The sequence below is a fragment of the Peromyscus leucopus genome, chromosome 1 (assembly GCF_004664715.2).
Source record: "Peromyscus leucopus breed LL Stock chromosome 1, UCI_PerLeu_2.1, whole genome shotgun sequence".
Taxonomy (NCBI): domain Eukaryota; kingdom Metazoa; phylum Chordata; class Mammalia; order Rodentia; family Cricetidae; genus Peromyscus; species Peromyscus leucopus.
The window spans coordinates 55,308,156-55,336,144 of NC_051063.1; the positions used below are offsets into that span (position 1 = coordinate 55,308,156).

Sequence of the window (27,989 nt, forward strand, 5' to 3'; positions counted from 1 at the left end):
GCAAGGTCTCCAGAGAGAACATCAGAGGCTCAGGACTTCAGCAGTAAGCTAGACAATCACTTTGGGTGGAAGCAAAATTGCTAACATTTATAGAGCACTTAATTGTGTGTGCCAGCCTTTGAGCATTTTATAAACACTGACCTCTTAAACGCTCCAATCAGCACCCAGAGAAAATTATTTTACTGTAAGTGGGGACAGGAAGACTCTAGAGAGTTTGGTAACCTGCCCTGGCCCCCTCCCATCTGGGGTGGTCACCTTAAACTCTAGGCTTAAAACTACTGACCATTGCCGCTGAGCCTGGTATGGTGGCATGTACCTTTAATCCCAGCACTCAGAAGTCATAGACAGGCAGATCTCTGAGTCTGAAGCCACACTAGTCTACAAAGTGAGTTCCAGGATAAAGAGAAACCCTGATTCCAAAAAGCAAAACAACAATAAAAAGTATGGACCACAAGCCCATAGGATCTCCAAATGCTGCAGGAGAGACTGGGGAGATCAGTAAAGAAATGGATATGAACGTGAACAGGGAACAGGGAAGGGCAGAGACCGCATAGGACCCAGTCTTAGCTCTTCAGAAAATGCTAGCACTCTACTCTGCCTGCTAGGATTGGCAGGCAGCTGCTGGCCCCTCTCCGGGGATGGGGGGAGTTACTCCAAGACCTGGAGGATCAGAGCTGGGGATGCAGCCAGATCAGGAGATGCTCCATCAGTGACTTCCCAGAGCTGGGACCCAGCCCATACAGCTGGTTAAATCCAGGTGGCCTCAAATAGATCTCCCCGCCCCCCACCCCCACATACCCCTTTCTCCCTGAGGGCCTCTCCCTCATAAGTGCTGAGCCCAAGGGCCTGACTATCCCCATGGGCGGAGAAAAGAGGGCTCTTCCCAGTCCAGTAAGAGACCTAGAAGATTCCAGGAGATGAGTGCGACGGCTGTCCTGAGCCCTGGGCCAACTGATGTCCAGGTTAGGGCAGCGCTGGGGCTCCGATCCCAACCTGGAAGGCTGGACTCCGCGTCGACCGCTCTCTAGCTCTTCTGCTGCTCACTGGCCAGGACAAGCCAGGATTGGGGAGCCCAGAGGGTGCAGGTAAAGGGCTGAGTGCTAGGCGGGTGACAGCGAGAGCCGGTGGCGAGGGTGCGGCACGTAGGAGACTAGGAGACGTAGCTGTGGTAGGGTTAAGCGCCCGGGGAGGGGGGTTTTGAGGGTGGAAAGGAGGGGGTGGTGTCCCAGCCTGAAGGCCGACCGCTCGGTCCCCGGCTGCCACCACTTCCGTGACCCAGCCCGTACCCGCGCGAGGCGGCGCGGGAGACCTGGCTGCAGCCAAAGCCGCAGCCGCAGAGGGGGCAGACAGTAAGTGCGGAGCAGGCGCGGGAACGTGGGCTGGATATCGGGCCCGGGAGCTGGGAGGCGACCGGCAGAGCGGGACACCCACCTCCCGCGCGTGAATTCCCTCCTCGAGTGGTGTGACGGTGCGTCCCGTCTCGGGTCACGCTCGGAGGCGTCGGCGTAAGGACGCGGGGGAGGTGGTGGGAGCAAGTGGCTGGCGTGCGGTGTCACACGGACACACGGATCTGGTGTGTGTGTGTGTGTGTGTGTGTGTGTGTGTGTGTGTATGTACCCGTGCGCGTGGACCTCTAAGGTGGTTCGCACCGCGGGCATGGTGTGTGTGTGTGTGTGTGTGTGTGTGTGTGTGTGTGTACCCGTGCGCGTGGACCTCTAAGGTGGTTCGGCACCGCGGGCACGCCCATGGTGGTCAGTTGCGCCGGGGTCTGCTGGAATGTGGTGCAGTGCTACGCCTGCAGCCTGGGCAGCTTGTGGCTAGAGCCGAAGGGTGGAGTGTGGGATCGCGGATCTTTGTGGCACGTGTGGTGGACAGCATATATATATATATATATATATGCATGCGTGTGTGTGCGCGCGCGTGTGCACGCGCCTGCCATCTCCCGCTGCTCCCTAGGTGACAGCTGTCCCGTGGGCTGCTGTATCCATGCTGCCCTTCCCACCCCGTGCCTCCCTTCTTTCGGGAACCTGGTGCCTACCCTTCCTTTCCCTGGCTCTGGGCCTTGCCTCTACCCTGCAGCCAGATCTGCCTCTGGGTTCCTCGAAAGCCCAGCGGGCGGGTGGGGACCCTGGAGGATCCCTGCCCCGCTGATCCCTGCTAGCCTGGACTCAGGAAAGGCAGGAAGGGGGACAGATGCATCTGAGGAGGCTGCCACAGCCGCATTGGGAGAGCCAAGTATGGACCTGCTATTCCTGTCTCCTGTTTCGCGGGCTCCAGCCTCTCCTGCTTTGCCTTGGAAAGCCCTGGTCTTCCCTTGGTCTTCTCCAAGGCTCCCTATGGCTCACAACTCCCCACATTTCTCACTTACCCTGCCTCTTCCGAGGCTGTCTCCTTCTTCCTCCTACTCTCCTGATGGTTAGGCCCCGGAGGTAAGAGGGAGGCTGGAGGTGGGGGTCTGTCTAGGTGTTAGTACCTGGAACTAGATGTCTAGCCAGAGGATGCTGGGGGCGGGGTGTGTGTTATATCCATGGACAATAAGGCTAGGGGTTCCAAAACCTTGGGGAGTCTAAGATAGAAAAGGAGGATGTGGGTGTCAGATCTCTTCTTGACCCCATAATCCTTGGTTTGGCCTGCAGTGACTACTGCTCCCCAGGAGCTCCCCGCTCCTCCTTCCCAGGCAGGAAGCGGAGCCGGACCTGCCTCTGGAAGGGCCATGCGCAGCACCACACTCCTGGCCCTGCTGGCACTGGTGCTGCTTTACTTGGTATCTGGGGCTCTAGTGTTCCAGGCTCTGGAGCAGCCTCATGAGCAGCAGGTTCAGAAGAAGCTGGAGGATGGCCGAGACAAGTTTCTGAAGGACTATCCTTGTGTGAGCCAAGAGAACCTGACGCAATTCATCAAGGTGGGTCGGCAGAACTGGTCAGCAGTGGGGTCCTGCTGGGGGGGGGGCTGCCTCCAGACATGCATGAGGACTGGGTGCATCTGGGGTGTTTACAAAATGCTGGCCATGTTGTTGTTGCTACCTGTGTGTGCTGGCATAAGGCTTCCTGGAATGCCTCCTTCCCTGTGTGGCGCTGATAGAAGGAAGGGAAAACGGACAAATAAATGAATGGAATGAATAAGTGGCTGGAGCACATGCTACATTGTACAGGTCTAACATCATTAGGTCACCAGACCAAATCTTAGATGTTCAGTCACTTGGGACTTTCAGCTAAACAGCTGAATTTAAATATAACCCTGGTAATGATTTTTGCTTTTTTGAGACAGGGGCTTGCTATATGGCCCTGACTGGCCCGGCACTCACTGTGCTACACAAACTGACCTTGAACTCAGGACTGTCTTGTCTTGCCTCAGCCTCCAGAGCACTGGGATTACAAACCGGAACAACCATACCCGACCCCCCCCCCCCCCCCCGCAGAGTTTTTACTTGCTAATGTTGGCTGCTCCTCCCACACAAGCTCCTATGCATGTTTTTAGTTCAGATGCTTTAGAGAAACCCAAGGATCCGGTGAACACCTCCCTCTGCGCCCCCAAAGTTTGCACATAAACAAGTCCAGGTGACTTTAGAGGGCTTCTTCTGCTCCTCCCACTGTGGATGCCAGTTCAGGAGTCCCTCCTCCCTCATGCTCAGCAGCCAAGCAAGTGGGGGGGGGGGGTTGTCAGGCTTTCCCAAGCTACTGTAGATCAGTCTCCATCCAGTCATGAAGGGAAGCTATGGGCTTCAGCCTTCGTGGGTCCAGATCGTGAGTTCTGTGTCGCTCCCTTTGGTTTCCCAGTCACCGCTCTGGAAAGCTCTGGCTTACCCTTGATAAATCAGTATTTCTCACTTGGCCGAAGAGTACCCCTCTTTCCCTGACTGTTCTTTGTGGAGGGTCTGCATGTAAGCCTCAGAGTTCCAACTGATTCCTAAGGTGGCAGGATCCAGTGCCAAGATACGGGCAGAGTGATGCTCTCTCCCACTTCCAGAAATCAGGACAAGCTCTGCTCAGAAGTGCCTGGGTGGAGAGTGTGCCTGGCCAGACCACAGGGCAGAGGGAGGGAGGGAGTCTGACCTATTTATCTTCACAATGGAATTGCTTTATTCTGGGATGAGAAAGAAGAAAAGGAGAGACCGGGAGCCTACAGGGTGGGTGACTGCTGCTTTGCGTCTCTTAACAACAACAGCCACTCCCTGAATGAGTGAGTCCTGCAGCAGTGATATGCCTGTGTGTGCTGGGGGTGGGTAGAGGCACAAATATTGGGGTGAAGCAGATGGGGCTTCTCAGTGCTGTCACATCTAAGGCACAGATCCAGGGACAGACTGTAGGAAGCCGTGGAAAGGGAGATTCCTTCCTTCTTCACTAAGCACCCACTGGTTGCTGGGCCTTGGGTTGTGTGCTGGGAATGAAGCAGAATGCAGAGGCTTTGGGGGGAGCTGGCAGTGGGAAAGTACCAAGTGAGAGGGACAGGATTCTGAGTGTGGGGCCAAACAAGCCCCAGGCAGAGGAACAGCATGGCAATAGAGTGGAAGCTGACAAGCTCAGAGTGTAGCAGAAGACGAGAGAGCAGCCGCCTGGTCATTTGAAACAAAAGTCAGAACACACTGGATGATGAAGGATTTGGGCATGTGAGGGAATGTTGCCAAATAAAACATAAATCACTGGGGCTGGTGAGATGGCTCAGCAGTTTGGAGTACTTGCTGCTCTTGTAGGGGACCTGGGTTTGGCTCTCAGCACCCAACAGTGGCTCATAACCATCTGTAACTCTAGATCCAGAGAATCTGACACCCTTTTCTGGCCTCTGTGGGCACCAGGCATGTACATGACATACATACATACATATACACAATAAAATAAAATAAACATATAAAATAAATCTTAGAAAAACTTAAATCACTTTTAACCAGACATTTCACCTCTTTATTCAAAGACCATTATTACAGAAAATGAAATCACCTCAGAGAATCTGGGGAGAAGGTTGCTGTATTTTGGGGTGCTAAATCAGAATTTCAAGAGAGAAGTCTGAGGAAAGGTCGAGACCAGGTTAGAAAAAGTGCTGTGCCAGGCTGAGGCAGGAGGACTGTTGTGAGTTCCAGGTTAGCCTGGGCTACTGAGTAAGAAAGACTCCCAAAACAAAAGCAAACAACCCTCCAATAAGAGCGAGTGGGGGTGTGTGGCTCAGCTGATAGATTGATAGGTACTGGCCTAGCATGCTGCAGGCTTGGGTATCTCTCCAGCACTACCAAAACTGGATAGGGTAGCTCACATCTGTAATGTCAGCACTTAGTAGAGGCAAGAGGATCGGGAGTTCAAAGCCATCCTTGACTACTTAGTGAGTTTGAGGCTAGCCTAGGCTATATGAGACTTTTTTTTTTTTTCAAAATAACTAAATAAATGCTGAGCTAAGGAGTCTAGACTCTCCTCCGGACAAATCAGAGCCTCGAGGGTTTGCAGCAGTTACTCAGGGAGGATGATCTTGGAGTAGGTCTTGCTAACGGGGGCTGTCATGGAGATGAGACAGATGGTAAACTTCTCTGTGGATTCTGTCCTTGCTTAGTATGGGGAAGGGCCCTTCTTCCTCTCATCTTCTGGGTGCTCTGACATTCCAGCACCCAGGGCAAGCTCTTTCCAGACGCAGACCGTTCCCCTGGGGAATCCGCAGGCAGGCAAGAAAAGCATGGCCCTGGCACTTCACTCATTCAGTCATGCTTATGGAGCACTCCATATGAAATACTGGGTTTGGCTTGGATGTTTTGAGGTGGCGTGTGCACACAAGCACACACATATAAACCTTCTGAAAGTGGCCACAACATTTGATGGCATGTGAAGGTCTCACCTTTCAATACATTGTTTAGAGTCCAGGTACTCAGACTCACTTTCCATTGGAGCAGTGGGGGGTGGGGTGAGGGCGGAGTCTCACACTCACAGGAGCAGGAACTCACAGGACATCATGACCGTGTGGGAAATTACCCAACAAATACCCAGTGTTTACTCCTCATGCCAGATCTATGATGTTGGTGCTCTGACAGTCACCCCATGTGATAGAGGAGGAATCTGAGGAACCATGAGTTAACTTGTCCAGGGCTGCCAAGATTAGAACTCAGCATCCATGCTCCTGGCTGTAAAGTTGGGAATCTATCATGCAAAGTCAGTTATGGTGGTTTTATGCGTCTCATTCTAGCACTTGGGAGGCTGAGGCAGGAGGGATCAATAGTTCCAGACTGGACTACACAGCATGTTTCAGGGTAGCTTGGGATACAGAGTGAAATGCTGTCTCAAAAAACCAGACCAACCAACCACAAAAAGATAGCTAGGTAGAGAGAGTCAGAGAGACATTGTCAAAAACTAAAACCAAAGAGCAGGGAAGGGAAGAGAGATAGATACACAGCCAGTGAGCTGTGTAAGGAATGGGGAGGGCTGGAGCTGGAGGGCCCAGCTGGAGGGAAGAACTGAGGTTCCTCCTTGTGCGCCTTGTCCGCAGCTCGTGGCTGAAGCCCTGGGAGGGGGTGCAAACCCAGACACCAGTTGGACCAATAGCAGCAACCACTCATCAGCTTGGAACCTGGGCAGCGCCTTCTTTTTCTCGGGCACCATCATCACTACCATCGGTGGGGGAGGAGATGGGGCATGTGGAGGGAGGCAAGGGGCAAGGAGTTTCCCTATGGGGGAAGGTGCAGGGAGCGGCAGTGGGTGCCAGATCGCGCCTACATTTCCTGCACTGCCCCCTCTATCCAGGCTATGGCAATACAGCCTTACAGACAGACGCCGGGCGTCTCTTTTGTATCTTCTATGCACTGGTGGGGATCCCGCTGTTCGGGATGCTGCTGGCGGGGGTCGGGGACCGGCTGGGCTCCTCTCTGCGCCGGGGCATCGGTCACATCGAAGCAATCTTCCTGGTGAGCTGCACTGTGCCCCTCATAGGGTACTCTTCCCTAGGTCCCTGGCATGTGAGTGTGCACTCCTAGGGAGCCTCACAGTAAGCCAGGATGGAGGTCGGGTGGGGTGGGGAGAATGGAATTGGTATCTCCATGACCCTATCTCTTGCCCCTCCCCACAGAAGTGGCACGTGCCACCCGGGCTGGTGAGAATACTGTCTGCGGTGCTCTTTCTGCTGATTGGCTGCCTGCTCTTTGTCCTAACTCCTACCTTCGTGTTCTCCTATATGGAGAGCTGGAGCAAGCTGGAAGCCATCTACTTTGTCATAGTGACACTCACCACCGTGGGCTTTGGCGATTATGTGCCCGGTGAGGCTAACTTTGCCCAGCGCTTTCCCCAACTACTTTATCCCTGCACTCTGCCTATGAACTACTGTGGGGTATTTGCTCCCGCTCCCACACCCATCATGGAACGCACTATGGTGCTTCCAGCAGGCAGCACCCAATGCCCACTTACATCTTGTCGGCCTGAGTCCCGTGCATGCTCCTACATTAAGTTCACCCCCTCTTGCATGCTCTTACTATACACAATTGCAATTCGTGCACACTCATCTTGCATACATCTAACACTCTAACACATCCTTTTTTTTTTTTTTTCTGGGGAGGGCACTCTCTCAACAAGGTACAGAAACCGGCCCTGAACCAGAGGCTCAGACATTTGCCTCCTGATCCCATCAACTTACTTTTCTCTCCCTGTGAATTATCTAGGCACTGACCCCGGGCAGAACTCAGCCTACCAACCTCTGGCGTGGTTCTGGATCTTGTTTGGCCTAGCCTACTTCGCCTCGGTGCTCACCACCATCGGCAACTGGTTGCGAGCGGTGTCTCGCCGCACTCGGGCAGAGGTACGCTTCCCAGGGTCTGTTCTTTGCCGCGCATGCGCCATGCATATCACTTGTCTCTTGTACCCTTAGCCGCTGGTTAATCAGCCAGACTCCCCTCCAAAATGTAGGTTCCTCCGAAATTGAGACTCGGAGCGTGCGCTACCGGGAACAATGGAGTAAATTCAGGTTTGTCAGGGACTCGACCACCTCGGCCTCCATGGATAGATAGGGTCGCCAGGGTTAGTAAATAAAAACTCGGAGGCGAGGTGGAACGCATCTATAAATCCCATACTTGGTAAGCAGAGCAGAGTCAGGAGGATTGCTGCGAGTTCAGACCTGCCTGGGCTATAGAAAGAGACTCTATTTTAAAAACAACAGAACTAGAAAGGCCAGTTACATGTGAGTTTCAGATGAACAACAAGTAAGATTTTAGAACATGCCCCAAATATTGTATGAGTCATACTGATATTAAATTTTGCAACTTATCTGAAACCTGAATTTTGCTAGCCGACTACAGAGAGACAGCTAAGGCTGAAACAGAACTGGGGCTTTCTAGAAAGGCTCCTGGAGAAGGGGTGCTTCGATCCAATGCAGGAATAGTGTGTCTGCGGGGGTCAGGCTGAGGCTCGAGAGCCAGGCGAAAAGGTGGGTGCGATTGGTAAAGGGGCAGTTCCCAGAATCGGCGGACACCGTTTCCTCTCTGCAGATGGGTGGCCTCACGGCGCAGGCTGCTAGCTGGACCGGCACAGTGACAGCACGAGTGACCCAGAGAGCCGGGCCCAGCGCCCCGCCACCAGAGAAGGAGCAACCGATCCTGCCCGCTTCCCTGCCAGCACCACCTGGTGCTGCTGAGCCAGCCTGCAGGCCGGGATCCCCTGTGCCCCCAAAGAAGGCCGAGACACCTTCCCCGCCCACGGCCTCGGCTCTGGATTACCCCAGTGAGAACCTGGCCTTCATCGACGAGTCCTCAGACACGCAGAGTGAACGTGGCTGCTCCCTGCCTCGAGCGCCTCGGGGTCGCCGCCGTCCCAATCCCTCCAAGAAGCCCTCGAACCCCGGGGTCCTGCGCGTCTCCGAGACAAAGCTGTGCCTGTGTAGGGGCAGGATCCCTGGCCCGGGACCCCCCGCCAGGGGCTTCGTTCTTGCTGATGCCCAGGCATGTTTGGCTTATTTGACCAAAGAGCCCTCTTTTGTTCAATGCGATTGTAACCCTGGGAGGTGTTCAAGGGTTGCCAAATGGCACCGCTCTTCCCAGGCTGGTTCCTCACACCCAACCATTTCCAAATTCCACCATCCAAAGCTTTCTGACTCGCTGTCCTGGCCCGGCTTGTCCCTCACACTTCACGACTGTGCCTCAAAACCTGCATCAATAAACAAAAAAAAAAAAAAAAAAAAGTCTGCACTACCGAGTGCGTGCTCCTGGGACCCGAGTGGGTGTGCGAGTGCTTTTCTCGCGCTGCGGTGGGGCTATATCCAGCCCACTGGGAACCCACACTGATCAAGTTGTGACCCTTTCGGCTGAGCTTGGGTATTCAGACTCTTGTCCATGCCTGGAGGAGACCCGAACTCAGAGCTGGCCTGGGCACGCCAACCTTGGCATTGATATTGGGGGTGGGAGCAATTTAGTCTTGATGACAACTGCAGCTTGAAGTCTCCTCCTGCGAGACCATTATCGCCATCCGGGAGGAGACTCTGCCCCTCCCCCTTCCTGGAGCGTGACCCCCTTCTCGACTGAGTCTTGTGGCGACTGGTCCGTTGGTGCGGAACGATGGAGGAAAACGTTTCCCAAGTAAGAAGTCTGCCTGGGCCCTCCGAGCCCTGACACTTTCAGCCTGGGCGCTTGGTCCATGGAGTCCCCACTCCAGCCCATTCTTCTGCCCTCTCTAGCTCCCCGAGTCCCTTGGCTTCCTTTGTGTGTGTGTGTGTGACCCGCAGGCTGTGACCAAACACGAACACCGTCGCCGCAGTTCCGCCAAGTCGAGCCTGTACGGAGATGTTCGTGATCTATGGAGCACGGCCACCATGTCCACAGCGAACGCGTCGTTGGCCGACATCTGCGAGGACTTCGACGAGGAGGGCAGAGATGTAGAGAAGTCTCGCAGGTACAGCCACACCATTTCCTTGAAGGAGAGTCTCCACCTCGAGCCAGAGGAGATCCAGCAGCAAGCGCGTTTAGAGCTAGAGCTGCGCCGCGGCAGTACCTTGGAGCGCGATCTCGGGGTAGATGAGGAGCACGACGAATCTGTGACCTCCTTTGAACAGAGTAGCCTCGCCGAGGCGATAGGTGTGTACAGGGGTGGGGCTAGCCAGGGTCTCAGTTTCCCTTCCTGCGAAATGGGGGTAAGCCCATAGGATCCCAAGTTTACAAGATTACCTGGGAGGGGGTTTGCGGGGGTGGTGGTGAGGGCAGCAAATCTTTCACGCTTTACCGCAAACATACATTCTTGGAGCGCCCCCTACCGGGCAGGCGTCCTACTACTCAGAATCGGGAAATGTAGAAGAGAGGCGCAGGCAGTCAGCACAAGCGAAGCCCTGGTGGGTTTCTTGTATAATGTGGTGCTGGGTGTCAACCGAGGGCATCGCGCATGCTAGGAAAGTTCTCTTCTACTGAACTACATTCCGAGCCCTCCCTCACCTGTGGGTTTAACAGAGTTCATTCCCTGGCTGGGATCTCGCTGTTTTGCAGTCTCCCTTTTTTTTTTTTTTTTTTTTTTTATTAAGTCAACAGTTACTTCACTTTATTTTATTTTTTGGTTTTTCAAGACAGGGCTTCTCTGTGTAGCTTTGCACCTTTTCTGGAACTCACTCTGTAGACCAGGCTGTCCTCGAACTCACAGAGATCCGCCTGGCTCTGCCTCCCGAGTGCTGGGATTAAAGGCGTGCGCCACCACTGCCCCGCAGTTACTTTATTTTTATTTTGTTTTTCTTTTTGGAATGAGAGTCTCACTATGTAGCCCAGGATGACCTTGGATTCCCGGTGTCTTCCTGAGTGTTGGGATTTACACACATGAACCACCATGTCTGATTTGGTTAAAAACAAAAATTAAATATTTTCACAGTATGCCAAGCACTGTTGAGACTTGGGTGTGTCCACCCTCTGTCCCTCGCATTTCCAACTTCTTCAGGGAATTAGCACTGATAACAAAGCCAGGTGTGGAAGTGTACACCTCTGATCCCAGTATTCAGAAGGCAGAGGCGGGTGGATAGCTGTGAGTTCCAAGGGATAGCTGTGAGTTCCAAGACAGCCTGGTCTAGATATTGAGTTCCAGGACAGCTAAGTCCACATAGTGAGACCCTGTCTAAACAAAAAGCTTGATACCAATATAGCAATTGACACATACTGAACACTTGTTATATGTCCGGCATAGAACTTGTGGTACTGTTCCCTCTACATATCACAACTGCCATCAGAGGCCATTCTGGGCCTGGGAGTGTAGCTTACTGGTAGAGTTCTATCGTAGCTTATACAAGGTCCTGGGTTCTAGTCCCAACAACACACTCACACAGGATGCACTATTCTCATAAAAGACAATTCCTATAACTCCATTTACAGGTGACAAATCCAAGACTCTCTGTGTCTCACACAGTGGGACAGTCAGTTCTGGGTCCCAGTTGGGTGGAATTCTAAAGCCTAGGGCTGGATATCCCATACAGTCTTCAGTGAAGGTAGTATGTGGAACTAACCTCTGAACCCCACATCCACCATGTGCCTACACATATATGCTTTGCTCCAGAGCAGACCCAGGAGCCTGAAGAGGACTGATTTCGCTTTGCGTTTCTCTAGGAAAGTCTACTTCAGAATCGTCAGTCAGTCCGTCAAAGCGAACACCGCATCAAGCCTACTGGACAGAGCAGCAGAACAGGGTTGGAGGGGCCTGGGGAGACTGCTGTGGGCGGGCGGGCGGGCAGTGGGTAGGAGGAGGGCAGGCTGAGGCCTGCAGGTAGGCTGGGGCAGATTTCAGGAAGGTGGGGCGGGCAGGCTGGGGAGGTCACGTGGGGAGCCCTTCAGCTCCACACAGAACCGGGGTCTTCTTGTCGCCTTTCCAGCTGCCCCTGCCCCTGATGGAACTCATGGAGAATGAAGTTCTGGATATTCTCAGCAAAGCCCTCAATAGTGAGCACCCCCACCCCAGCTTCCACAAAAGATCCTGGTGGCTTTGGCAGGGAGTGGGGTTTCAGGATGTGTATATCTTGTCAGATCCCCTTAGCACTCACAAATATTCCAAGGGCTCCCCCAAAATTAAAAGTCTAGGGACTAGGCACAGGCAGGCTCAATGGAGTGACTCAGAGGACTTAAAAGCACTTGTCCAGTGGGATGACAGACTGCCTTTGTGTAGCTTTGCTTCACTCCCAGGTGAGGGAAGAGTGACACATCTGGATTATTTGGGTAAAGTTATTGGGTATTGGGTTATTTGGCTAACCTTCTGTTCACGAGATAAGAACATCCAGAGGGGGAACAAGGGCCAGATGACTAGTTAGAGTGTCACAGCCCTGGCTCAGGCTTGCAGCATCTTCAGCCTCCTTCACCTCCATTCTTCACCGTAACACATCGTACCTTGGTGACCCAAAACCCCCAAGCTAACACAGATCCAAATCCAGCATTAACTGCCACCTCGAGTCATCTGTGGTTCCTCGAATCACACCGGTGGTGCCTACTGGGGGAAAGCTTTGCCATGGCTCCCGGCCCTGCCCTCAGCTCTGCCCTCTTCGTAGCATATAAGGCCACGATTGGCAGGGGCCACTTCATGACTAAAGAGCTGCAGGGATACATCGAGGGGCTCAAGAAGCGCCGGAACAAGAGGCTGAACTTGATGCCTCCTCAGTGAACCTCCAGCTCAAGTGGCCGACCAGACGGCAGCCCCGTGCCCTGTCCCGTTCCCTGGACCCAAGCTCGACCCCATCTGCATGGAATTTGAGCCCTAGAGAAATTAAAGAGTCTATGCATGGTTCCCGAGTCAGTGCGTGGCTGCTTGCGTGAGGCGGACGCACGTGGCCCCGCCTTTCCCCGTGACCTTCATTCGGTCACCGCAGTGACCTTGAGTTTTCTCCGCCCGAGTCTCACCAGTACTACCTTCCAGGAACTCACAAACCAGGAATACTTGCATGTTTTAGGTCTGCTGCTCCTACCCGAGGGTCCGCAGGTGTGCTGGTCTACCAAGTCAGTGTCAAGTGTCCCATCAACATTATGAGGGGGGGGTGTCAGCGCCCCCGTTAGGCCCCACCCCTTATCCTTATGCATATGCAGACACACAACCCCGCCCCCTCATTTACATACATGTTCACCGCCTGCACAGAGTCCACTGAGTGGCTACGCCCACTCCTGTAAGACGGGGCTCCGCCCACCTCCATGACGCAAGGGCGCCCCGGCTCCTCCCCGCTCCGGCTCCGAGTCCTTGTGCCTAGCCTGGGCTCAGGCCCCGCCCTCAGGGCGGCCGCGCACGCGTGCGTGTCACTAAAGCCCGCCCACTTGCCTCCGGGTACGCAGGCGCCGCCCGCTTCTCTAGGTTGATTAGCATAAGGCACCTGGCCCCGCCCCCTGCTTTGCATGCGCACGGCCGACCCCGCCTCCGCTGTCAGCTGGAGGAAGCGGAGTAGGAAGCGGCCGCGATGTCCTTTTGTGTCCTACAAGCAGCCAGCGGCGCCGCCGAGTGAGGGGGACGCAGCGCAGCGGGGCGGCGCGGCCGGAGGAGGCGGCCCCTGCTCATCCCGGCTCTCCGGGCCGCTCGGCCCCCATGCCTGCCCGCCAGCCTTGTCGGAGCCCCAGGTGTGGGGGCGGAGGGGAGCGCGGCCGCGGGGGTGGGCGGGCGCGCCGGGGGCCATGTGCGAGCGCGGGCGGGGGCGGGTTGCGGGCGGGGTCGCGCCCGGTGCGGCGGCCGGGTCAGGACGGGTCTTGGCCCCGGGTTATTCTCGGGCCTCGGAGAGAGCCTCCGGGCAGCGTTGAGCTCGACACTTGAGCATTGCGGGAGTCTTCGCGGTGGGCTGGTGTTGAAAGGGGCCCTAGAGGCCACGTGGGGGCGCTTGCAGGGGCTCTGGGCCACCCTCCTCTCTGGGTCATAGGTCATCGCAGCGCGGGGGAGAACTTCTTCCTTGTCGCCTCTTCTTACTTCCTGATAACCTGATAGAAGTCCCCCGCGGGTAGTGGGGGAGGGGGGGGACAAGTAACTTCAGGCAACTTCCCATAGGTGTGCGCAGGTTGGAAGGGGGTGGCCCCGGAGCGGGGGTGGGGGGTGGGGGGTGGGAGCGCCCCGGGAGTCGCGAGAGGTGGTGTACTCTGCGGCAGCTGGAGTGTAAGAATGAACCGTGCAGGCCCGGGGTGCAAAAGAGGTGGAGCCGCGCCCTGCACGGCGTGGCTGGAATGGGCTTGCTAAGGCAGGAGGGGGTGGCGTGTCAGAGGTGAGAGGCTCTCTCCCAAGAGTCTGGAGAGAGTACGATTTAAGACTTGTGTGAGTCTGCTTATTGAGTGTGCCCTTTGCTGGGAGTATGTAAGAGCAGGCACTGGTTATAGGCCATGTGTGAGTGTGAAGGTCCTCAGGAGAGTGAGCATGTGTGGACATGTGGAAACTCCAGAGAGAGTGGCTAAACACCCCTCCCGTCCGTCCTCCCGCCCGCCCCCGCCCACCCCCGCTGTGTTCCTAAGTATGCGCTTGAAGACTCAATACCTAAAGGGAGCCCTCCCAACATCTGGAGAAAACTGTTTGGGGGTTGAGAGGTGCCTGCAGGTTGAAATCACCCTGCTTCCTGGCTTGGGTGGGGGCTAGACTTGCCAAGCCTCTCCCAGGTTCCCAAGAGGAGGACCTGCTGTCAGTTAACTGGCCCCAGAGGCTCTGGAGACTCTGTTCCCATGGTGACAGCTGGGGGCCCTCTTCATGGGCAGCCCTTCCTTGGACTCTGCCTCCTCCCTCTCCTTGGCTTAGCCTGGCAGCTTGGCCCAGGCCCAGTGTTGCCCAACCCATGTGGCAGAGTGCCTCCCTGTGACCCTGATGGCCTTTCCCTGCAGGTGACCAGCATCATGTCCAGCCAGGTGGTGGGCATCGAGCCTCTCTACATCAAAGCAGAGCCAGCCAGCCCTGACAGTCCAAAGGGTTCCTCAGAGACTGAGACCGAACCGCCGGTGACCCTGGCTCCGGGTCCAGCGCCAGCACGCTGCCTTCCAGGGCACAAGGAGGAGGAGGATGGGGAGGGTGCAGGGTCTGGTGAGCAGGGCAGTGGGAAGCTGGTACTCAGCTCTCTGCCCAAACGCCTCTGCCTGGTCTGTGGGGATGTGGCCTCCGGCTACCACTACGGTGTGGCATCCTGTGAGGCCTGCAAGGCCTTCTTCAAGAGGACCATCCAGGGTGAGCCCCTACCCCGCACCCCAGCTTCTGTGTCCTTTGCCCCATACCCCTTAGGCCTGGCACCTTCCAACGGTGCTGGGACAGTGATGCATGCAGGAGGCCCGGAGCCTGCCTGGTGCTGCTTGAGTTTGAATTTCCTTGTACTTCCCAGGCACATGTTGTGTTGTTATTTTTTAAGACATGATGGCTGAGGATGTAGCTGAGTTAGTAGAGCGCTTGCCTAGTTTACAGGAGGCTCCGGGTTCTGTCCTCAGCACTGTATAACCAGGTGGTATTTCAGCACTTTGGAGGCGGAACTAGGAGAATCAGAAATTCAAGGTCATCATTAACTACATAGTAAGTTGAAGGCCAACCTGGGCTAGGTGAAACCCTGTCTCGAAGAAAAAGAAGAAAGAAAAGGCACTAGCGTAGGTCATTGGACTGGAATGGGGTATAAGCCAGGCCGAGGTGCCTGCACCTGTTGTAAAACTTTGCTCCTGTCGTGTCCTGTCCCCCCCCCCCACACACACACACATACTCTTTTGCTGTATTGCCCTGGCTGTCCTGGATCTAAATTCTGTAGACCAGGCTGGCCTTGAATTCACGGAGCTCCGCCTGCCTCTGCCTCCGGAGTGCTGGGGTTAAAGGCGTGTGCCACCAAGCCCAGAGCTCCTGGCTTTCTTATCGTCTCTAGTAACTGCCTGCTTATCCCTAGTACATCACAGAATTCCTTTTTTTTATGGGTAACTGGTAAAGGTTTGTTATGTTTTAGCATCTAGCTTTAAAAAGATAGGCTTCCGCTTGGTGGTGGTGGTGGTGGTGGTGGTGGTAGTAGCCCACGCCTTTAATCCCAGGAAGGCTATCCTCTATGAGTTCGAGTCTCCAAAAAAAAAAAAAAAAAAAAACACAAAAAGGAAAAAAGGATAGGCTCTCCCTCTCTTCAGCCACTGATTTTTTTTTCTCCTCACTCAGGAGAGCATGTCAGAATTTGAGGACACAAAGATGTTGCTGTGAACATTCTCTTTGTCAGGCCTATTATGTTTTTATGCCACCAGTGGTTACTTTGGCACTATAACATGTACAATTTACCAAAAAAAAAAAAAAAAAAAAAAAAGAAGTGTTTTGAGACACTATTATCTTATTATGGAGTTGGCCTGGAACTTACTGTTCCAGGCTGGCCTAGAACTCCCCATCCTTTGCCTCAGACTCCCAGGAGTGCTGTAGTTTCAGGCAAATCCCACCGCAACAACTTTTTAAAAATTCTTTAGCACGTATTTAGTGTGTGTGTGTATACACTTACAGCGACTGCCTGTGTGTAGAGACCAGAGGATAACTTGTGGGATTAGGTTCTGGACTCCCACCGTAGAGGACCTGGGGATTGAACTAGGGTCATCCTGTTTGGCAGCCAGTGCCCTTACCCACTGAGTCGTCTTGCCAGCCCTCAACTGTTTTTGAACACTTGAGAGCTTATCCTGTGGTAGGTACTGTCCCTTTTACTTTCAGGGTCTCAGCCCCCAATTGCAGGGCTATGAAAAACAGTCCCGTTAAGGCCTGAAGCACAGGGAGACTTCTGTAGCTATTCAGATCTCAAGTGGAAAATGACAGCCCTGGTATTTGGTGCAAGCCCAGAGCTGAGCTCTTAACACTGCAGACTGCTGCCTCTGTGTATCTCTAGGAACTGGACTTTGGACTACTGATAGTGACATTCCAGTAAGGTGTGTTGTGGGTTTTGTTGTTGTTGTTTTAAGACAGGGTCTTATTGTGAAATCCTGGCTGGCCTACAACTCACACTGTAGACCAGGCTGGTCTTAAACTCACACAGATCTGCCTGTCTCTGCCTCCAGAATATTGTGACTAAAGGCATTAATGTGCTGCCATGTCTGGATCCAATGAATTTTGACTTGGGTGAAGTGCACTGGTCTAAAACTGCTCCTTGCCAGTCAGAGCCAGGTGCCTCCCATACACCTTCATTCTGACTGTGGGCCAAACCTAACTGCTGCAAATTATCTTCATTCATTCTTTCCTTTCCTTCCTTTCTTCCTTTCTTCCTTTCTTCCTTTCTCTCTCTCTCTCTCTCTCTCTCTCTCTCTCTCTCTCTCTCTCCCTCCCTCCCTCCCTCCCTCCCCCCTCCCTCCCTCCCTCCCTCCCTCTCTCTTTCTCTCATTTACTTTTTTTTAAAATGGAGACAGGGTCTGGCTGTCCATACAGGAACTCACTATGTAGCCCAGACTGGCCTCTAACTCATAGAGATCTGCCTGCCTCTGCCTTTCGAGTGTGCTGGGAAAAAGGCATGTGCCATCATGCCCAGCTCCATTAATTTTTCTCCAGCCTTCCTCTTTTGGGAAGGTGGGGTGAGGGAGGTTGCTAGTGATGGAATCCAGGGCCTCGTGAATACTAAGCACACACTACAGTGAGCTCTACTCCAGCCTCAAGTGTGTGTGTGTGTGTGTATATATATATATATATATATATATATGTATATATTTAACAATGCCAGCTTTACAGTTAGAAAAACTGAAGGCTCATAAGTTTTAGGAATAGGATGTACAGCTGGGCAGTAGTGGCCCACACCTTTATTTATTTATTTATTTATTTATTTTTTGGTTTTTTCGAGACAGGGTTTCTCTGCGTAGTTTTGCGCCTTTCCTGGAGCTCACTTGGTAGCCCAGGCTGGCCTCGAACTCACAGAGATCCGCCTGCCTCTGCCTCCCGAGTGCTGGGATTAAAGGCGTGCGCCACCACCGCCCGGCTCAGGCCCACACCTTTAATCTCAGTCCTTAACGAGGCTGAGGAAGGTGGAATTCTATGAGTTCAAGGCCAGCCAGGGCTACACAATGAGACCCTGTCTCTTTTTTTTTTGTTGTTGTTGTTTATTTTTGTTTTTCAAGACACGCTTTCCTCTATGAAACAGTCCTGGCTGTCCTGGAACTCACTCTGTAGACCAGGCTGGCCTCGAACTCACAGAGATTTGCCTGCCTCTGCCTCCCAAGTGCTGGGATTAAAGGCATGGCCCTGTCTCATTTGAAAAACGGAAAAGAAAAGAAAAGGGTGGATCTCTCTTCAGTTTGAAGCCAGCCTGATCTACATAGCTGAGTTCCAGGGCGACCAGACCTATAGAGAGACCCAGTCTCAAAATAAACACATAAATAAGTAAATAAACCACAGATGATAAGTCCCCACAGCCCTTGCTTTATTTTTCTTTCTTGAGGAGGGTCTTGTGTATAGCCCAGGCTGGCTGAGAGTCTTCGAAGTGTTGGAATTATAGGCCTGTGCTGCAGCACTCAGATTGTCCTTTGCTCTTTGCTCCCCTGGCCTGTGTTCCAGACACAGCTGAGGCTGGGCAGGGGAAACTGACTTGGTCAGAACGGTCCTCTTTGTTTAGTAGCATGTGTTGGAAGGGAAGGAGCAAGGTGAGTGCTAAGGGCCTGTCAGGACCAGGACTGGAGGGCCTCCCTGCGGGTGTAGCAGCCTGGCTGGGTATAGGAGGAGAGAAGCATGAAAGGCCTGCTGGCTGCTTGTGTGTTTCATGTTTTGGTCCTTGGGATCAGCCCTGGGAGGCTGACCGGGTGTTGGTACCTACTACACATCAGGCCTTGTGACTAGCCTTGGGAAACTGGAGCTGGGTTGAGAAAGCATACAGGGTAAGCTGTTCACAACGGTATTCGTCTAATCCCAGCATTTGGGAGGCTGAGGCACGAGGATTGTGAGTTCAAGGCAAACCTGGGGTACATATGGAGTACATGTGGGCTATATAGCAAGATAGTGTTTTCTTCCCTAGTGTGGTGGCACATGCCTGTGATTTAAGCATTTGGTAGTGGGGTCAGGAGGATCAAGGTTCAAGATCATCCTCCACTTCATAGTGAGTTAAGATGCCAGCCTGGGCTACATCTGACCCTGTTTAAAAAAAAAAAAAAGAAAACTCAAAAGAGGGGGCTGAGGAGATGGCACATTTGGTAGTGTTTGAATGCTTGGTACTCACATAAGAGCCAGATGTTGGGAGGCAGCAACAGGAGGATTTGGGATACTCTAGTTGAGTTGGTGAGGTTCAGTGAAAGACCTTGTTTCAAAATACGAGGTGGAGAAGTCACACATGCTGGGTGCATCTTTATCCAGAGTGGTCAGGAGGCAGAGTTTGAGGCCAGGCTTGTGTATATAGTGAGTTTAAGGCCAACAAAGACTACATAGTGAGACCCTGTCTCAGCAAAAAAAGTTGAGAACCATTGTTGGAGACACCTTACATGAACTCAGGGCTTCCATGTGCTTGCAACCACACACAAATCCCACAAAAACTAAACACAGAACAGCCAGGTATGGTGGCGCATGCCCACGAGACTTGAGGCAGAAGGATTGTTGCCAGTTCCAGACCAGGCTGGGCCATGGAGTGAAACTGTCTCAAAAAACAAAAACAAGAGCTGAAAGCCACAGGGTAACTGAGCACACGTGTTATATATCAGATGGTGATCAACGCTGAGAGTTTCTGCAGGCCAGAAGTAGCTGCAAAGGGATTTGTCACAGGAGGCTGAGGAAAGGCCTCTCCAAGGTGATGGAAGTAAGGGAGCAAACGAGGCTCTGGACCAGAGCTCCAGGCAAGGAGCAGATGCCCTGAGGCTGACCCTGTCTGAGGAGCATGCAGTGCAGAACAGAATCAGAAGACGATGAAGCTCGGCTGAGGGAACCCGTAGTAGAACACTGCTTTACTTGGGCTTATACTTAAGAGACCTGACTGGGGAATTTGATCAGGGGACAGGATCCCTCCCCTGCTGCTCTGCAGAGAATAGAGACAGCCAGGGACAGGTCAGGATAGAAGCTGCAGGCAGGAGCTGGGTTCTGGTGGGCGAGGTGAGACTCCCCAGCACCGCCAGGTGGCTGAGAGGAGGACGATGCCACTTAGGTTTCTTGGGCAATGGAAGGTGGTTGGAGACTTGACAGGAGAGGTGGGGTCTTTCTACATCAGGGTGGATTGGAAGACCCTCGGGGTGTCCTGGGACTGCTGGATATGTGCATCTAGAGCACTGTGCTAGAGATGCACACCTGGAAGTCTAGGAGATAGGGAGAAAGAGGTAGGACAGCCCTGGGGACTGCATTAGGTCACTATACAGAAACCATAGAGTTGCCAGAGGGTAGGAAGACCAGGAGAGCCTGTCCCAGAAGCAAAGGAAGACAGCATTGAAGGGTTTCTAGGAGCCGAAAGCAATGCTTTAGGCAAGGGAGCTCAGGACTCAATGGAGCCTTGGATTTAGCCTGGAGGTTGCTGTGGCCCTTGACAGCAGGTGAGGACATCGTAACCCAGTGGTATGGTTTTAGGACAAATACGCAGCTTGACCTCCAGGGCCTGGCCTCATGCAAGCAGGGTTCCCCCAGCCCAGTGGCTGTCTCCCTCCCTGCCCTGCTCATGGCATCCTGCTCTCCCTTTCCTCCCCATACCCCCAGACTGGTGTTTGCCCAGGGTGAGTCAGGGCTCTCCTGTCATCTGGGCCCCCTCCGGGCTCTGGGAGGCCGCCACTGGAGCCCTGCCTCTTCCTGGCAGGGAGCATCGAGTACAGCTGTCCGGCCTCCAATGAGTGTGAGATCACCAAGCGGAGACGCAAGGCCTGTCAGGCTTGCCGATTCACCAAGTGCCTGCGGGTGGGCATGCTCAAGGAGGGTGAGCGCTGGGCAGTGCCTGAGTGAGATGGTGGTGGTCCAGTGGGTTGAGTGGAAGCCTGGGGAGAAGGTGGGGGGGGGGGCTCTGTGGGGCAGGTGTTTTATGGACACAGTCTGGTCTTACAATTCAAGGTGTGCGTCTGGACCGTGTCCGAGGTGGGCGACAGAAGTACAAGCGGCGGCCAGAGGTGGACCCATTGCCTTTCCCAGGCCCCTTCCCTGCTGGTCCTCTGGCAGTAGCTGGAGGCCCCCGGAAGACAGGTGAGATCCTGGGTTCCTAAGCTTTGGGGTGTTGGTGGGCCAGCTACTGGAGAAGTCTGTTTGGTTTCCTTACATGCCCTGGGACCCAGGTCTTACCTTCTCTTATTTCCCCGCAAGAAATAATGAGAATAAAAATATCTCCACGGGCCAAGGATGTAGCTCAGGCAATAGAGTGCTTGTCTAGCATGCATGAAGTCCTGGGTTTGATTCTGAGCACAGCGCACACCACATGCACACTTTAATCCCAGTGCTCAGGAGGCAGACCAGGATTTATAATCATGGGTGATTATAAAGTCATTCAAGAACAATCAACTACTTCACAGGTCAGATTCCCAAGTAGAAGGGTTTCTATTGCATTGGCAAAACGCCATGACCAAAAGCAACTTGGAGAGGAAAGGGTTTATTTCAGTTTATAACTCTGAGGTCACACTCCATCACTGAGAGAAATAAGGGCAGGAACTCAAGGCAGGAGCTGATACAGAGGCCATGGAAGAACCCTGCTTACTGGCTTAATCCTCTTGGCTTGCTCAGCCTGCTTTGTTACACAACTGGGGCCCACCTGCCCAGAATGACACCACCCTCAGTAGATAGGACTCTTCCACATCAATCATCAGTCAAGATGCCCTACAGACTTGCCTATGGGCCCATCTTACGGAGGCATTTTCTCAGTTAAGAGTCCTTCCCAGACATGTGTCAAGTTGACAAAAAGGAATCAGCACAGGGGTTTTGTCTTTTTTGGCTTGTTGGAGGAACCTGAGCCTACTAAATGCTAGACTAGACTGGGGCTGTGTGCAAGCTAGGCCCATGCCCCAGGGAAAGGTTTTCTGGTGCGTACAACCTTTCTCTGAGGAAGTGAGCACTGTGTCTTCAGGCTTACCAGTGGCTTTCAAGGAAGGCCAGAGGGGAATGTCTGCGAAGACACTTGGCTCTGGGGGGGCCTCAGAGGTCTGCCAGATGTTTTCCTGACTCTAGTCCTGTCGCTGCAGCCCCAGTGAACGCACTGGTGTCTCATCTGCTGGTGGTTGAGCCTGAGAAGCTGTACGCCATGCCTGACCCAGCAAGCCCTGACGGACAGCTCCCTGCCGTGGCCACTCTCTGCGACCTTTTCGATCGAGAGATAGTGGTCACCATCAGCTGGGCCAAGAGCATCCCAGGTGAAGGGCTTGTGGTCAGGGCGTCTCTGAACAGGTAGGCCACGTTTGGCTCTGCTGCACTGTTGACCTGTCCTTTCCTGGTTTTCCTCCAGGCTTCTCCTCACTGTCACTGTCTGACCAGATGTCAGTACTGCAGAGTGTGTGGATGGAGGTGCTGGTGCTGGGTGTGGCCCAGCGCTCACTGCCGCTGCAGGATGAGCTGGCATTTGCCGAGGACCTGGTCCTGGATGAAGAGGGGGCCCGGGCAGCTGGTCTAGGGGATCTAGGGGCAGCCTTGCTGCAGCTGGTACGGCGACTGCAAGCCCTACGGCTGGAGCGGGAGGAGTACGTACTGCTGAAGGCTCTGGCCCTTGCCAATTCTGGTGAGTGTCCAGGCACACAGGTCTCCCCAAAAGGCCCTCCAGTTGTCAACGGTGGTGGCACGGTCCCTAATTATAGATCAGGACAACTGAGGCTTGATCACTGAAAATCACCAAGTAAGCCAAGGTCCTGAATTGTACACAGGATTCTGAGCCCTAGTGCTGTGCTGACAAGGAGATAGTGAAAGGGAAGGTGTGGCGGACAAGAGGTGGCCACAGGTGAGAAGGGATGGGTCCTGGCGCACAGGCAGAGCAGTGAGTGTGCTGTCCCCTATCCAGCAGTATCCAAACAGACGTGAAGCCTGTCACCTCTGCCAATGTTTCTCTCCCCTCCTCAGACTCTGTGCATATTGAAGATGCTGAGGCTGTGGAGCAGCTACGTGAAGCCCTGCACGAGGCCCTGCTGGAGTATGAAGCTGGCCGGGCTGGCCCTGGAGGGGGTGCTGAGCGGAGGCGAGCGGGCAGGCTGCTGCTCACACTGCCGCTCCTCCGCCAGACAGCAGGCAAAGTCCTGGCCCATTTTTATGGGGTGAAGCTGGAGGGCAAGGTGCCCATGCACAAGCTGTTTTTGGAAATGCTTGAGGCCATGATGGACTGAGGCAAGGGGTGGGACAGGGTGGGGTGGCTGGCAGGATCTGCCCAGCATGGGGTATTAGCCCCAAGGGGGCAAAGCTGGAGTCTGGGCAGTGCCACAGCCTGCTGGCAGGGCCAGGGCAACGCCATCCGCCCCTGGGAGCAGGCTTCATGCCCTCCCCTCCCCCCTCTGGGGGGTGTCAGGAGCCAGGAAAGTGAATGCCCAGGTGTGGGCACAGTGCTGCCCCTTGCAAGCCATAATGTGCCCCCAAGAGTGTAGGGGGCCTTGCGGAAGCCATAGGGGGCTGCAGGGGATGTGGGAGGCAGAAACTGATCTCAGGGAGGGAAGGGGATGGAGAAAGGCCACAGTCTCCCAGTGGGCGATGCTTTTGCTGCTGCTTAATCGACCCCCTCTCCAGAGCAGAGGAGGGCTTGGAAAGCAAAGGCCCTGTCCCCTTCGCTCCTCTCATTCGCATTGGGCATTAGTGCCCCCCCTCGAAGCAATAACTCCAAGCAGGCTCCAGCCCCTGGACCCCTGGGGTGGCCCAGGCCCCCCATCAGCTCCCACCTCAAGGGGTGGGGGACAGCACTGCCTCTATGCCCTGCAGAGCAATAACACTATATTTATTTTTGGGTTTGGCCAGGGAGGCGCAGGGCCGTGGGGCAAGCCGGGGCCCAGAGCCCTTGGCTGTACAGAGACTCTATTTTAATGTATATTTGCTGCAAAGAGAAACCGCTTTTGGTTTTGAACCTTTAATGAGAAAAAAAAAATATACTATGGAGCTCAAGTACATGGTGGTCGGTGAGTCACTGGGGGGAGATGGGGATCATACATGACATATATAGTTAACAGACTATACAAATGATACACACTTCACAAAACATCAGAGCGGTGGCTAGCAAGTTCACGTTTCCGTCTCCTCGTCATTCAGCAACATATTGGGGATCCCACGGCTGATGGGGAAAAGACGGCCCGATTCTGGGCACTGCAGGGTGCCTTCGAGCACGTCCACCTGTGGGGGAGCAAGACCAAGCTGAGCACCCGAGCCTCTGTGTAGGAGCGACAGGCAAGTGACAGGGTTCTCACCTCAAGCAACACGTGGTGCATCTTCCTCAAAAACGTCTCGTCGTGCTCATAGCCTTGAGTCGGCTCTTTGGGTACCTCTTCCAGGTTTAACTGCGGGAAAGAGACATGTGGTCACCGGGCATACCACGGACTCCACTAGGCCCTGGCAGGGCCGAGAGCCCGAGCCCGCCCCCGGGGTGACGGGGGTGGGGGGGGGGCGGAGTTCTCACCGTGTCCGCCGCCTGCACAAGCGCCGCCCACTCCACTTTAGGGATCATCCGCGCCACGAAATCGGGGTTGAACTCCACGGGGTTGATGCGGACCTCGGTGGCCTGCGGGGAGGAAAGGTTTAGCGAGGTGGGGTCGGGCCCGGTGTCCCTGTCCTGAGCTACAAGGGCGACAGACGCTCATGCAAATACCTGCAGCCTCAGCGGGAAGCCACGCGTGCCCACGCCGCGCACATGCGAGCTCAGGAGATTGTGGGTGAGCAGTTTCATGTTGCCACACTGGAGCTCGCGCGGCCGGAAGCGGAAGGAATCCACACTTCTCATGCCACTTCCGCTGTTGAAGCCGTTGGACCCTCCCCTCCCCACCCCCGGACCGGAAGTGGTGAAGTTGCTGGAACTTCTGGGGTTTTGCGGCAGCGAAGGGGTGGGTCAAGTCCTGGTACCGGAAGCGTTTCTCAGGGGCAGTGCAACGGCGTACGCCGTGCCCCGCTCGCTGTAAATCGCATGTACAATGCAAAGCAACACTGCGGGGCTCTCGTTGAGTGTGAAGCACATTCGGGGCTTAGCCAGATTGTACTCCAACCCCCTGTTTGCGGTTCAGGGTCAGAAAGTGTTGCATCGGTAAATCGGGCACCTCTCTCTGCATGCAAATAAGGCGCCCGACCCCTGCAAGCGCCACCGCGTCATAATGCGTCACGGCTTAGTTTCTATAAACCCGCGTGGTAGGTGCGGCGAGCTGGCGTGGGCGGAGCGGACTCGGCACCCGCCTCTGGTGGGCCGACCTAGCGGCGGGCGGGGGGCTGCGGCGACCGGCCTGACATGCTACTCCCAAGGATACGCGTCCTGGGCGGCGTAGCCGGTTCGGTGCTCCGTTCAGCTGCTACCTGGACGTGCGAGGCAGGCCGAGCAAGCCGGGAAGCAGCAGGGTGGGAGCCTAGCGGGGCCCGCAGCTTCAGCAGCGCCGCAGTGGCTATGGCCCCGATCAAGGTGACCGGTCCTAATTCTCCTGCATCCACCCTGTTGCGGCATTTTGGACTGCTCGCGGGGTCTCGGGCTGTCCTCCTTGACGCTTTCTTCCTGCCAGGCTTTCTGTAAGACCCCCTCGTTGCCCCTCCGTCGCGGGACATTCCTTGACCCTCCTTGTCTCATATTAACTGCGACGTCCAGGGACAGGTCCCCACCATTGTCAGGCGACAGATGCTATGTCATTTTCCACATTCTGGAAATATCTCCCTCGCTGCGTGGCCGCTTTTCAAACCTCTTACACCCCTCTCCAGAGCCCCATTTGTGATAGTGCTGGATGCCGCTTCGCCGCATCTTTTGAAAGTGAGGTGGTCTCTTGGAGACCGGGTTGTTCCCCCCCATTGCTGTCTTCCCTCTGTGAAAGCTTCCCCCGCTGCTTCTGTTTGGCCTTTCTGGAAGGTTCTTGGACTTTATCCCTTTTTTTTTTTTTTTTTCTTTTTTCCGCGACAGGGTTTCTCTGTGCAGTTTTGGTGCCTGTCCTGGATCTCGCTCCATAGACCAGGCTGGCCTGGAACTCACAGAGATCCGCCTGGCTCTGCCTCCCTAGTGCTGGGATTAAAGGCCCTTTCTTTTTCGAAAACCACTTTTTAATATGTATTTAGTGTGTGTATTTGGGAACACACATGTGCATGTGGAGGTCAGAGGACAGCTTTCTCAGGAGTCAGTCCTGTCTGGTTATGGGGAGTTGGGCTTGGTGGCAGACACCTTTACCTGCTGACCCCAGCCTCCCTCCCTTTTGTTCCCTCCTGTGGCTTCAGGAAGCCTCCAGGTAGGTGGACACCCCCCACCTACCCTGAGAGCTTTTGACTTGGGCATCTTCCCTGGCTTTCCGTTGTGTGGACAGGATGTCCTCCTTCCCTGTTGCCGGGCGCTTTCTCAACCCCAAGCACAGCCCTCTGTCCCCCTCTTGTGCATTGATCCATCCTGGGCGGCTTGTTGACACAGCATTGCGACACTTGGGGAGGCCTCTCCCTTTCTCTGTTGCCAGGCTTAAGCAAACCAGGCTTCCTTGACGCTTGTAAGATGTGGGGCAACTGGGAGGTACAGAGGACAGAGATTGACCCCTAGAAACTGACAGATGGCATTTTCTCTGCTGGGTGTCAGCCCCGGCTCCATCAAGATCTGTGTCTGCCTGGATGTGGCTTACTGCACCGTTGTTCTTTACCCCCTTTTATCCTGGAGTCCTTGTCTCCAGGTGGGAGATGGCATCCCCTCGGTGGAGGTGTTTGAAGGGGAGCCTGGGAAGAAGGTGAACCTGGCAGACCTGTTCAAGGGCAAGAAAGGAGTCCTGTTTGGAGTGCCTGGGGCTTTCACGCCTGGCTGTTCTAAGGTGAGGCTTCTTTCCAGAATCAGGAGTGTGGGAGAAAAGGACTCGGGTTAAATCTAACACCTCTGATTGATCCCGCTCACCGAAGAACTGAAAAATTACTTGGGTCTTGTGCTAATGAGACAAGAGTTTTGCCCATGGGAATTTCATGTTCTTGACCACAGATATTCAGGTTCAACCCTGCGAGTAGCCAAGGTGAAAAGGAAATGGCATGTTTCACACTGCTTTCCTTAACCTGATCAGAGGTTTTAGAGCATGGGAAGCTAAAGAGCCAGCTCAGGAACACCAGCAGCTGTCTTTGTTTTGAACCTGTGTTTTCCTCTTAGACCCACCTGCCTGGGTTCGTGGAGCAAGCTGGGGCTCTGAAGGCCAAGGGAATGCAGGTGTTGGCATGTCTGAGTGTTAATGACGTCTTTGTGACTCAAGAGTGGGGTCGAGCCCACCAGGCGGAAGGCAAGGTGAGGTGTGGGGTCTGTAAGGGGGCAGGCCCAGGTAGGCGGTTTCCTTGTTTTTCATTACATTTTATTTACTTATTTTATGTGTGGGGTGGGCACTCATGCCATGATACTTAAGTGAAGGTCAGAGGATAACCTATGAGACTTGGTTCTCTCCTGCCATGTGGGGTCTTGGGGATTGAACTCAGGTCCTCAGGCTTGGTAACAAGTGCCTGTATTCACTGAGCCGTCTTACTAGCACTGGAGGTTTCCTTGTGACATTACTCTCTCCCTCAGGTTCGGCTCCTGGCTGACCCCACTGGGGCCTTTGGGAAGGTGAGTGTATCACCCTTCCCTCAGCCTGCAGTTGGTCCTGGAGGGACTCATTATGTGTGGAGCAGCCTCTGACCTGTTTGGGGGCTCTCGACACCCGTCTCTGCCTGTCTTCTAGGAGACAGGTTTATTACTGGATGATTCTTTGGTGTCTCTCTTTGGGAATCGCCGGCTGAAGAGGTAAAGTGAGGGCATTCCCCACGGGCACTAGGGGCCCAGGCGGCTGGCTCGGCTTCTGCAGCTGTACCTCTTTTCTGCAGGTTCTCCATGGTGGTAGACAATGGCATAGTGAAGGCACTGAATGTAGAGCCGGATGGCACAGGCCTCACCTGCAGCCTGGCCCCCAACATCCTCTCACAACTCTGAGGCCCTGACCAGATGAAGAAGGTCCTCTGTCCTTCCCATCTTCCCTGCTCAGCTGTAGGCTGAGAGGCCCAGCACCTTCTCACCTGGGGCCACTTAAATGGAATGTTGATCATATTTCTGCAATAAACAGTCTTGATTTGTGTCTGCCTCTGGCATGGAATTGTGTGCTTTGC

The 27,989-nt window shown here is 54.3% G+C and overlaps 5 protein-coding genes across 5 annotated transcripts; 4 read left to right on the plus strand and 1 right to left on the minus strand.

The window, feature by feature from the left end:
• Nucleotides 1-408: 408 nt before the first annotated feature.
• Kcnk4 (potassium two pore domain channel subfamily K member 4) lies at nt 409-8,930 on the plus strand. Its single transcript, XM_028853749.2, is given in 8 exon segments — nt 409-1,349; nt 2,637-2,902; nt 6,460-6,586; nt 6,714-6,874; nt 7,036-7,222; nt 7,622-7,758; nt 8,444-8,783; nt 8,786-8,930. Coding segments are annotated over 8 exon segments (1,269 nt in total). The 5' UTR covers nt 409-1,348; the 3' UTR covers nt 8,836-8,930.
• A 326-nt stretch (nt 8,931-9,256) lies between these two features.
• On the plus strand, nt 9,257-12,691 carry Catsperz (catsper channel auxiliary subunit zeta). Its single transcript, XM_028853752.2, has 5 exons — nt 9,257-9,526; nt 9,673-10,021; nt 11,522-11,601; nt 11,785-11,851; nt 12,451-12,691. The coding sequence occupies exons 1-5, from the start codon at nt 9,506-9,508 to the stop codon at nt 12,561-12,563; spliced, it is 630 nt and encodes a 209-aa protein (XP_028709585.1). The 5' UTR covers nt 9,257-9,505; the 3' UTR covers nt 12,564-12,691.
• A 609-nt stretch (nt 12,692-13,300) lies between these two features.
• On the plus strand, nt 13,301-23,831 carry Esrra (estrogen related receptor alpha). The gene is made up of 7 exons (XM_028853709.2): nt 13,301-13,501; nt 14,735-15,071; nt 20,578-20,694; nt 20,826-20,954; nt 21,941-22,108; nt 22,201-22,470; nt 22,806-23,831. Exons 2-7 carry the CDS (start codon nt 14,747-14,749, stop codon nt 23,063-23,065), a joined length of 1,269 nt encoding a protein of 422 aa, XP_028709542.1. The 5' UTR covers nt 13,301-13,501; nt 14,735-14,746; the 3' UTR covers nt 23,066-23,831.
• On the minus strand, nt 23,778-24,665 carry Trmt112 (tRNA methyltransferase subunit 11-2). The gene is made up of 4 exons (XM_028853711.1): nt 24,526-24,665; nt 24,337-24,438; nt 24,128-24,217; nt 23,778-24,053 (listed from the first exon to the last, which is right to left on the minus strand). The coding sequence occupies exons 1-4, from the start codon at nt 24,655-24,657 to the stop codon at nt 23,946-23,948; spliced, it is 432 nt and encodes a 143-aa protein (XP_028709544.1). The 5' UTR covers nt 24,658-24,665; the 3' UTR covers nt 23,778-23,945.
• A 403-nt stretch (nt 24,666-25,068) lies between these two features.
• Prdx5 (peroxiredoxin 5) lies at nt 25,069-27,971 on the plus strand. Its single transcript, XM_028853710.2, has 6 exons — nt 25,069-25,320; nt 26,552-26,686; nt 27,010-27,141; nt 27,415-27,453; nt 27,569-27,630; nt 27,711-27,971. The coding sequence occupies exons 1-6, from the start codon at nt 25,153-25,155 to the stop codon at nt 27,814-27,816; spliced, it is 642 nt and encodes a 213-aa protein (XP_028709543.1). The 5' UTR covers nt 25,069-25,152; the 3' UTR covers nt 27,817-27,971.
• Nucleotides 27,972-27,989: the final 18 nt, after the last annotated feature.

Excerpts from the sequence above, each read along its gene's own strand:
- Catsperz (XM_028853752.2), top strand. The coding sequence starts at position 9,506 with ATGGAGGAAAACGTTTCCCAA. Across the intron at positions 9,527-9,672 it reads TGGAGGAAAACGTTTCCCAA|GCTGTGACCAAACACGAACA; the intron begins GTAAGAAGTCTG and ends TGTGACCCGCAG. Across the intron at positions 10,022-11,521 it reads TAGCCTCGCCGAGGCGATAG|GAAAGTCTACTTCAGAATCG; the intron begins GTGTGTACAGGG and ends GCGTTTCTCTAG.
- Esrra (XM_028853709.2), top strand. The coding sequence starts at position 14,747 with ATGTCCAGCCAGGTGGTGGGCATCGAGCCTCTCTACATCAAAGCAGAG. Across the intron at positions 15,072-20,577 it reads CTTCAAGAGGACCATCCAGG|GGAGCATCGAGTACAGCTGT; the intron begins GTGAGCCCCTAC and ends TCTTCCTGGCAG. Across the intron at positions 22,471-22,805 it reads TCTGGCCCTTGCCAATTCTG|ACTCTGTGCATATTGAAGAT; the intron begins GTGAGTGTCCAG and ends TCCCCTCCTCAG.
- Trmt112 (XM_028853711.1), bottom strand. The coding sequence starts at position 24,657 with ATGAGAAGTGTGGATTCCTTCCGCTTCCGGCCGCGCGAGCTCCAGTGT. Across the intron at positions 24,218-24,336 it reads TTGTGCAGGCGGCGGACACG|TTAAACCTGGAAGAGGTACC; the intron begins GTGAGAACTCCG and ends TCTTTCCCGCAG. Across the intron at positions 24,054-24,127 it reads TGCACCACGTGTTGCTTGAG|GTGGACGTGCTCGAAGGCAC; the intron begins GTGAGAACCCTG and ends GCTCCCCCACAG.
- Prdx5 (XM_028853710.2), top strand. The coding sequence starts at position 25,153 with ATGCTACTCCCAAGGATACGCGTCCTGGGCGGCGTAGCCGGTTCGGTG. Across the intron at positions 26,687-27,009 it reads TCACGCCTGGCTGTTCTAAG|ACCCACCTGCCTGGGTTCGT; the intron begins GTGAGGCTTCTT and ends TTTTCCTCTTAG. Across the intron at positions 27,631-27,710 it reads GGGAATCGCCGGCTGAAGAG|GTTCTCCATGGTGGTAGACA; the intron begins GTAAAGTGAGGG and ends TCTTTTCTGCAG.